General features: G+C 45.7%; 1 protein-coding gene across 1 annotated transcript; it reads left to right on the forward strand.

Annotated features, from left to right (window-relative positions):
• Positions 1-4,192: 4,192 nt before the first annotated feature.
• On the forward strand, positions 4,193-9,830 carry LOC108671186 (beta-1,4-glucuronyltransferase 1). Its single transcript, XM_018158683.2, has 3 exons — positions 4,193-4,527; positions 8,210-9,334; positions 9,633-9,830. The coding sequence occupies exons 1-3, from the start codon at positions 4,525-4,527 to the stop codon at positions 9,828-9,830; spliced, it is 1,326 nt and encodes a 441-aa protein (XP_018014172.2). The 5' UTR covers positions 4,193-4,524.
• The last annotated feature ends 624 nt before the right edge of the window (positions 9,831-10,454 follow it).

Consider the following 10,454-nt stretch of genomic DNA (forward strand, 5'->3'; position numbering starts at 1 on the left):
GTCGGCCACGACCAGTGAAGTGTGAAGTATAATGGTTGAAGTAGGCCTATTATCATTATGACAGGACAAGCAGGTTGAAGTAGGTATGTGCACAAAGTACGCTCGAATGTAAACAATGCTGGCAAAATGGCGGACAGCCACTTTCCGCATCGGCGCGCGTAAGGTATTTAATTTTGAAAGTCCCGCCAAAATGTTAGCTTAATTTGATTGATTTTTGTTTGGAAACGAACTAAAAAAACTTGAACTATGATGACATCATTTTTTTTTTTTTTTTGAGAAATGTCTATCAAGTACCTGCTTAGCTGGGATGTGCAAGAGGTAACATTTGGGCGGGAAATAAACATGGATATCGTATTTTGAAATTAATAAAAGATAATTTGAAATCAAGATTATAGTTTTTAAAGCATGCTCTCGAAATTTCAGATCTTTGCAGCCATTCGGACAGTTTTTCTACCATGTCCTGTCACGCTGTTTACGTTCAGTTCAGTCATGAGCCAGTGAGGTACGCTGGTCCTGAACTACTGCCGAGACTAAGACATGAGATGAGACATGAGACAAGACATGAGAGGGGACATGAGATGATGCATGAGACAAGCTACGAGACGAGACATGAGACGAGATGTGAGATGAGACGTGAGACGAGATGTGAGATGAAACGCAAGACAAGATGCGAGATGAGACGCGAGACGAGATGTGAGATGAGATGCGAGACGAGACATGAGATTGGACATGAGATGAGATGAGACATGAGACGAGATGTGAGATTGGACATGATACAAGGCATGAGACAAGGAGATAAGCATGAGATGAGACGTGAGACAAGAAATGAGATTGAACATGAGATGAGACACGAGACAAGGCATGAGACAAAACACAAGACAAGACACGAGACGAAACACGAGACGAGACGAGACACGAGACGAGACGAGATACGAGACGAGACGAGGCACGAGACAAGGCATGAGACGAGGCATGAGACGAGGCACAAGACGAGGCATGAGACGAGACACGAGATGAGATGAGACGAGGCACAAGACGAGATGAGACAAGGCACGAGACGAGATGAGACGAGGCATAAGACGAGATGAGACAAGGCATGAGACGAGATGAGACGAGGCACGAGACGAGATGAGACAAGGCCCAAGATGAGATGAGACGAGGCACAAGATGAGATGAGACGAGGCACAAGATGAGATGAGACGAGGCACAAGACAAGATGAGACAAGGCACGAGATGAGATGAGACGAGGCATGAGAAGAGATGAGACGAGGCATGGGACGAGATGAGACAAGGCACGAGACGAGGCATGAGACAAGATGAGACGAGGCATGAGACGAGATGAGACAAGATGAGACGAGGCATGAGACGAGATGAGATGTGACATGACGATGATGATCATATTTAATATTATTAAATATCAATATTCATTAATATTTATTATAATTAGTTAAGAATTAATATTAACAAAAATAATTAATATTATTATTACTAGTAAATTTTATTTGCGTATTCTATTTAATTTCATATTTTTAAGCTCAATTATGGTGCCAAGGCCATGAAGCTGAAATTTATTCCATCCAATTCTGCCTTTAAGTTAAGTTATAGCATTCATATCTAGCAGTTGCACCCATTTCCCCCACCCACCTGCAGTCAAAGTCTCAACCAAAATGTTTTATTAACACGTTTTTCTTAGCTTAGCTTCGCGTTTGTTTGTTTGTTTGTTTGTTGTTAAAATTGACAATGAAAATTAGCCCACTTCTGATTGCTCTAGAGATCTGAAATTCGGCATGCAGGCTATTTTCGCCTAACAATTTCAGATAAAATCATAAAAACTAGCAATTAGAGACCTAAATTAGCTTAATTGAGTAAAGTATATATAAATAGTATATATATAGTATGACGTGCGGGCGCTGACGTTATAGACCAGCAGGCGCTTACGCTGCGTATCATCGATACATACGTCAGGCGGTCAGGGCAAGTAAATTGGCTCGCAACAACGTTTTTCATGTGTTGTGTGCTTTTCGCTTTAATCATAAATCTGCCCGACACACGTTTTTTGGGGCGAGCCACAATTTATTTTCTACTTTTTAGTCCACAAGAAAAACGTGGTTTTTTAAAAAGTTTTTTTTTAAGTATTTTATTCTAGTTAGAATAGATAGCCTACAACATGAGCTTTCCAATGGTACTAAAAACTTTGAAATTGGCTCATAGGAAACCTACAAATGATAGTTTTTCCAAAAAAAGTGACAGAAGTTGGTCCATTTTTGGGGTGAAATAGGAAATACGAAAAAATTCATATCTTTTTCATTTTTCGACCTACTTCACTCATACTTATATGATATTTTTCTAAAAATTTTTCTCTTTTCAGTGGTGTAATTTTCATTACGATAAAAGGAAAAAAAATTTTTTGTGCACATACCTAGTTGAAGCAGCCAAGCAGGAAGCAGGTGATACTGGATTCCGGGCTCAGCCAACAATGGCGCAACATATTCAAGATTAGCTTAGAGTCCCATTGCTATTGATGTATTTCAAAGATTTCCTACTAACAAACCGAAGTAGAGTTCACGACGAATTGCAAGTAATCAGATTCGAACGTGAGATGTAGAGTCCCTTAGTGACACTTACCAACGCCCGTCTTCAACTGCCAATAAGTTACCGAAACTCTAGCCGGACATCTACATTTAGTGTCACTAATACGGTGTTGCAGAACGCATACAAGTTCCGAAACAGCGTAAAGCCATAGCGCCGTATGTCCGCAGCCACCGCTCAGGACATACGGAGCCAACAAAGTCTTCATGGGGTCAACACTATATCAAAGTCTTCATGGAGTCAACACTATATCATGGACTTTCCCACGCAACTACCTTGTCTCTCCACCTTTCTGCAGCCAATAATCGGCTCCAGCACCCCTTACTGGGAACGCTTCTCCACCTTGCCAAAGCCAATGAGGGTAGGCTGGATCCGGAAGGGTTTATAACTTTATTAGGGTGGAGAGTCGGATTAACTGTGGAGGTAATCTAATGCTTTGATGTAATGTAACATCCATGAAAACTTTGCTGACCTGAGCTGCGGCTGACTTGAGCTAAAGAGCATATGTTCATTCATGAAATGCCAAGCACCTTACGAGCCTTGCAATAAGTCCAGCAGCTATCTCAATCAATCAATTCGTCAGTTATGGAAAGATCGGGTTCATAAGGCCGGATCCCTTGTGCAATCAAGCCACGAAAAGCACAAGAATCGGCAACAGGCCATGGGCCTATTTCTTCAGTGCCGACATTTCTATTCTATCACCTATGCCCCTAAACATTTAACTTTTCAGGCAACTCTACCCTGAATCATGTTTGCCGACGTGAACAAATTTGAATGTGTCGGTGAATCAAGAATCATCTATAATAAAGACTGGATGAACTGCTTTATTGCATAAATTGTTCTTGGCTACATTTTTTAATCAAATGGGTTTATTTTAAGCGCATTTTCTCATTTATGGAGAAAAAAGCGCTATTGTGCTCGTCTGTCCGTCCGTGACTTCACGATTTCGTCGACGAGAAAATGCGCTCTCTGTCACTCACTGCAGTGAGTACATTTTTTTAAAGATGAGTTGATATTATACATTCAAGTGAAACGAATCGTAAACCTCATCTGGCGCTATGGGAGTCGCATTGGCAATTTTGGTTCAGGGAAAGTCTCTTTCCTACTTGGATCTTGGAATACAGCGATATACAATGCCAATAGATCCGCATGTTCAATGAATGAAAAAGCAAATTTACATTGTAATGTTATGTGTTTTCCTTCGTATCATATAGAAATGTAAAAAGATTCCGATATTGAATTTTTGCTAACATTTAGTACTTGCAAAGCCGTTTTATACTATGCATTTCAAGTTTATAAGTAAAAAACATTAAAAAGAATTCTCACATATGTGGAAACTTTTTCTGATCTCATACACAAAATTTATTAAACAATTATACTACAAACAAATGACTTTATTTTGTGGGGGAGCTTTGAAATCCTTCACAAGCTTAACCCATTGCTGAGTTAAAACGTTGTAAAAAACGAGAAATGTCATCAATATGGCCAAAAGAAGAGCTTAAACCCCTCTTTGAACTGTCGCTTGGAAGGACTGCAGATGAGAGATTCAACTGGATTCTGGAATACTGGATTCAGTTGCGTGCCGTGACGCAGGAAAGAAGGATGTGTGGTGTAGCTCCCTCGTAGCCTTCGGCCAGCCTTGCGTGCTGGAGTAGACATGGCTTCTCCTTCATGCACCTCTAATACTCTATCCAGTGAAGCGACTTATCATGTTTGTTGTCTCTTATCTAAAGGTACAACCTTAAATCTTCTACGATCTCCGATAACTTACAACCTGATGAACTTTCTGGAGTGGATTTTACCGGAAAAACGCAGTTTCGTTGCACTTTTGCCCACAACTAAAGAGAACGAATTGAAAACTTTATAGCTCCCGTCTAGGAGTTGGCGTTACGAAATCGTGATCTTACACTCTTCTCAGTTGTCTGTTATTGCCTCATGGTGAGTGAGATATGTAATCTCTGCCCTCGCATTTCAGGGAATATGTACTAGCCTTTTTTTAGTCAATTTGAGCTTACATTTCAAAAATAAGATTGCGGTGACCTTGGCAAATTCTATCATTAGAGACCATTCAAAATTTATAAGATACCTGGCCGAAATATTCATCATAATCTCTTTCCTTTCAAGAATTTAACAGAAGACTTCGAGTTGGCTGGAGTTAAGCTAAAAGGTTAATTAAGTCATGGACGACATTTAGATTTAGTTGACTTGAGGTTCTGAGCAGTTTTCTTACTGATTGAGTGAGCAGAGTTAGGTACATGACATTAGGTGTTTACTTACACCTCTTATTACTTCAGTTCTTTCCCTGAAAGCGCGATTGATGTATTTTCTAGAATTTTATACTATTTCTTGTGCTTTCTGACGAACTGTGTTGTTTCTACAGTAATATTACGAATTATAATCCTTACATTGTGTTGTTTATAAGTATATCATTTAATGAATATAGGTACCTAAGAACTATTTAACTCGATACCTGAAAAAATGTATTATTTCATCTATTTTTTTTATGGTTGTACTAATTTAAGTGTAGGTATCCCTTTCGCATGAGATGTTTGGTTATCATACTCTGACATCTTGTAATCTGAGTTAGGTATATACGGTGTCACGTATACATCGTATAATCTCCTCACCACATTATTCTTCCACTCATTTCACCCAAACTCTCACTAAACTCTTTTTCTCCTCCTCCCCTTTGGCCTTTCCCCCGGCGGGCAGCCGGGGCACTGCACTGCGGCATCACATCTCATCCACTCCCCCCTGACTCTTTTTCGTCTAACCTCCTCCCTAATATTGCCGCTCTCTTCCCCTCCCCCTGACTCTTTTCCGTGTATCTTCCTCCCTAATTTTGCTGTTTTCTTCCCTTCTTCCCTGACTCTTTTCCGTCTAACCTCCTCCCTAATATTGCCGCTCTCTTCCCCTCCTCCTGACTCTTTTCCGTCTAACCTACTCCCTAATATTGCCGCTCTCTTCCCCTCCTCCTGATTCTTTTCCGTCTAAACTCCTTTCTAATATTTACACTCTTTTCCCCTCCCCCTGACTTTTCCTCCTAACTTCCTCTCTAATTTTGCTGTTCTCTCTTCCCCTCCCCCTGACTCTTTTTCCGTGTAAACTCCTTTCTAATATTAACACTCTCACTCCCCGTGACTCGTCCGCCTAACCTTCTTCCTAATATCGTCACTCTCTTCCAGTCCTAAATCTTCTCCATAATCTCCTCTCTAATATTGCCAATTTCTTCCACTCACCGTGACTCTTTTCCTTCTAACCTACTTTACATTGCCTTTCTCTACCTACCACTTTCACTGACTCTTCCTTTTTACCTCCGCCCTCACCCAGTAATGCTGCTTTCTTTACCGTGCACGACGTCTTTCCCCCAACATTGCTGCTTTCTTTACCGTGCACGACAGCTTTCCCCCAACATTGCTGCTTTCTTTACCGTGCACGACATCTTTCCCCCAACATTGCTGCTGTCTCCACCGGACTAGACCAGTCCTTACCTCTCCGCTTTATTGCTGCTCTATTTACCGTAAGACTAAACCACATATTAACATAACATAACATAACATAGTGATGTCGGCGCTGAAGTGTAGGCCTGATGTGGCCTGTCGCCGATTCTTTTCCTTTTCGTGCCTTGTTCATAGATCTAAACTCGTGTCATTTGACCGGATCTTTTCATGACTGACGATAGTTTGAAGTAGCTACTAGACTTCCACCAGGTTCGATATGGTGCTAGGCATTTCAAATCTGAACATATATTTTTCCATAGCCTTATCTAGTCTGTTCTTGAACGCGTTCATACTTGGAGCGCCAACGATGTCATCGGGGAGGCTGTTCCACATGTCGGTGATTCGAAGCGAGAAGAAATTTTGTCGCGTGGAGAAGTTGCAGCGCAATTTTTTTTAATTATTAATTGTTTCTCCCTGAACATTTCTAATAACAATTCCTCCGAGTCGTACACCATCTGCTCTCCTCCTCTTCGCCAATTTTACCGCTCTTGTTTTGTGGAAGGCAAAGCCCAGATATAAAATTTATTTCAATACTGTAATATTAGACTCAGAGCCCGTAGATTACCGCGGTCTTGCGGTTGAGAAGCAGATTTCGCAAGCCAGAGCGCAGCATGGCATTAATGTTGTATCAAAACTATCAACATTTTGCATGTACACAAATCAGTGCATGTTTATATAATGAGCATGCATTAACGCATATGTGCCTATTTCTCTGATTATTTCGGATGACAAGAACAATCCATGAGCTTTACGTCACCAACTTCACATTTCATACTCAACTCTTGTATTTTTATATGTATAGCTTCTATACGCTAGCAGCTCATTTATGTACAGCTGCTGTGCGCTAGCAGCTCTTTATGTACAGCTGCTGTACGCTAGCAGCTCTTTATGTACAGCTGCTGTACGCTAGCAGCTCTTTATGTACAGCTGCTGTTCGCTAGCAGCTCTTTATGTACAGCTGCTGTACTCTAGCAGCTCTTTATGTACAGCTGCTGTCCGCTAGCAGCTCTTTATGTACNACGGCGCTCTGTGCAGCGGTGCCGGTACGGCGCTCTGTGCAGCGGTGCCGGTACGGCGCTCTGTGCAGCGGTGCCGGTACGGCGCTCTGTGCAGCGGTGCCGGTACGGCGCTCTGTGCAGCGGTGCCGGTACGGCGCTCTGTGCAGCGGTGCCGGTACGGCGCTCTGTGCAGCGGTGCCGGTACGGCGCTCTGTGCAGCGGTGCCGGTACGGCGCTCTGTGCAGCGGTGCCGGTACGGCGCTCTGTGCAGCGGTGCCGGTACGGCGCTCTGTGCAGCGGTGCCGGTACGGCGCTCTGTGCAGCGGTGCCGGTACGGCGCTCTGTGCAGCGGTGCCGGTACGGCGCTCTGTGCAGCGGTGCCGGTACGGCGCTCTGTGCAGCGGTGCCGGTACGGCGCTCTGTGCAGCGGTGCCGGTACGGCGCTCTGTGCAGCGGTGCCGGTACGGCGCTCTGTGCAGCGGTGCCGGTACGGCGCTCTGTGCAGCGGTGCCGGTACGGCGCTCTGTGCAGCGGTGCCGGTACGGCGCTCTGTGCAGCGGTGCCGGTACGGCGCTCTGTGCAGCGGTGCCGGTACGGCGCTCTGTGCAGCGGTGCCGGTACGGCGCTCTGGGCAGCGGTGCCGGTACGGCGCTCTGTGCAGCGGTGCCGGTACGGCGCTCTGTGCAGCGGTACCGGTACGGCGCTCTGTGTAGCGGTACCGGTACCGCGCTCTCTTTGCAACGATACCGGTACGGCGCTCTGGGCAGCGGTGCCGGTACGGCGCTCTGGGCAGCGGTGCCGGTACGGCGCTCTGGGCAGCGGTACCGGTACGGCGCTCTGTGCAGCGATGCCGGTACCGGGCTCTGTGCAGCGGTGCCGGTACGGCGCTCTGTGCAGCGGTGCCGGTACGGCGCTCTGGGCAGAGTCCTTGGTATGAAGCTCTAAATTACATGCTTTATAACTGAATTTTAACTCTACAAATTTTCAGTGATATTTATAAGGGGAATAGGTGGATTTTTTTCGATGCAATGACAAAGTAATTTTATTGTGGTTTTTGGTTAAGGAAACTATGTTGGTATTTTTTTCAGTGCTATATCGAAATAATTTTGCTGTGGTTTGTAGGTAATGGTTGGGACCCGTCGCTCAGCGCTGGTGCGTGGCAGTGTTTTCCTCAACATCGTCTTTGCGTTGTACGTGTTGCTACATCTTTCGCCTCCCCGTGGCAACAGCGTCTCTCCTCCCCACGGACCACATGACAACTTGACTCAGCAAGGGGAAGCTGGGGAATACTCTCCTGATTCAGACTTGGATGGACCCCTGCAATGGGCGTCTGTACAAGAGCGAGCACATCCTGACCTTCATCTCTGCAGTACACCGCAACTCTTGCCCCGAGCTTCGTTTCATGGAAACCATTGGGTTCTCTTCAACCACTTAACTGCCATTGAACAACCTGCGTGTAACGCTTCCGTCACGTATACCACACACGCAGATTACACGTACCTGCACAACCTGTCCCCCCTGGTGGAAAGATGGCGGGGACCGATCAGTGTTGCGGTGTTCGCTCCAGGGGAGGATTTTAACGCCACGCTCAATACGATTGCGTTCCTAAGAGCATGCAGACCTCTTGTTGCTCAGTTCACTACATTCCATATTTTTTTCCCCGTAGACCATCTTCCGTCTTCTATCCCTAAAATAGAAGACGTTTTGGTTCCTTCTTGCTCACTTCCCCCGCCGTCCACGAATGGTCCAACATATAAAAGTAGCCACAACCTCACGTATCCAGTCAACGTCGCTCGTAACGTCGCACGCATAGCCGCTGCGACGTACTTCGTGCTAGCTAGTGACGTCGAACTCTACCCTTCGTTGAACTTCATCTCTCGTTTCCTGGCTTTGATGTCAACTCGAGACGCATCTCGCGAGACCAAACCTCACCGACGAGTCTACGTCTTGCCAATCTTTGAGGTGAAGTCTGGCATACGTCCACCGGCCACAAAGACCAGCTTGGTGCGACTGCTAAGACGGGGAGCTGCAATCCCCTTCCATAAATTTGTGTGTCCTCAATGCCATTTAGTGCCTGGTCTTAGGGCTTGGGCCGAGTCTGGTTTAGGGGAAACTTTAACCGTCACGACAGTGGCTAAAAGACATGCGCCCTACACTCGCTGGGAGCCTATTTACGTCGGAACTAATCTCGAGCCGCTCTACGAGGAGAGGTTGTCTTGGGAAGGACGATCCGATAAAATGACTCAGGTCAGTTATTGTTCTACGTGCTAGTAAATAGAGGGGTCACCCCTAGTAATAAAGTAGTTTTAGTTAGGCGATATTGTGTGATACATAAGGTGTTACAGATGTACATAACGTGTTGCCGATGCACATAACGCCTAACCGATGCACATAAAGTGTTACAGATGTAGATAACGTGTTGCAGATGTAGATAACGTGTTGCAGATGTACATAACGTGTTGCCGATGCACATAACGCCTAACCGATACACATAACGCCTAACCGATGCACATAAAGTGTTACAGATGTACATAACATGTTGCAGATGTACATTATGTGCGTACTGGACTACGAGTTCCACGTGCTGGACAACGCGTTCCTGGTGCACCGGCCCGGCATCAAAAGGCTGCGCAAAGACCGGCGCCGCGACGAACAAACCGCCGCGCAGAACGCGCTTCTGTCCAACACAATCACTCCTGAACTGCAGCTTATATACGGCACCCGACCTCACTGCGTCCTATAGGGGTGAGTACTGCGTCCTATAGGGGTGAGTACTGCGTCCTATAGGGGTGAGTACTGCGTCCTATAGGGGTGAGTACTGCGTCCTATAGGGGTGNTCAACACCCAGCGTCCAGCAGCTGTCATATAGCTGCATGTTCTCCTTCAACACCCAGCGTCCAGCAGCTGTCATATAGCTGCATGTTCTCCTTCAACACCCAGCGTCCAGCAGCTGTCATATAGCTGCATGTTCTCCTTCAACACCCAGCGTCCAGCAGCTGTCATATAGCTGCATGTTCTCCTTCAACACCCAGCGTCCAGCAGCTGTCATATAGCTGCATGTTCTCCTTCAACACCCAGCGTCCAGCAGCTGTCATATAGCTGCATGTTCTCCTTCAACACCCAGCGTCCAGCAGCTGTCATATAGCTGCATGTTCTCCTTCAACACCCAGCGTCCAGCAGCTGTCATATAGCTGCATGTTCTCCTTCAACACCCAGCGTCCAGCAGCTGTCATATAGCTGCATGTTCTCCTTCAACACCCAGCGTCCAGCAGCTGTCATATAGCTGCATGTTCTCCTTCAACACCCAGCGTCCAGCAGCTGTCATATAGCTGCATGTTCTTTTTCAATGCTTAACGTCCAGCAGCTC

The sequence above is a fragment of the Hyalella azteca genome, unplaced genomic scaffold, assembly GCF_000764305.2.
Source record: "Hyalella azteca isolate HAZT.00-mixed unplaced genomic scaffold, Hazt_2.0.2 contig10672, whole genome shotgun sequence".
In the NCBI taxonomy this organism is placed as follows: domain Eukaryota; kingdom Metazoa; phylum Arthropoda; class Malacostraca; order Amphipoda; family Hyalellidae; genus Hyalella; species Hyalella azteca.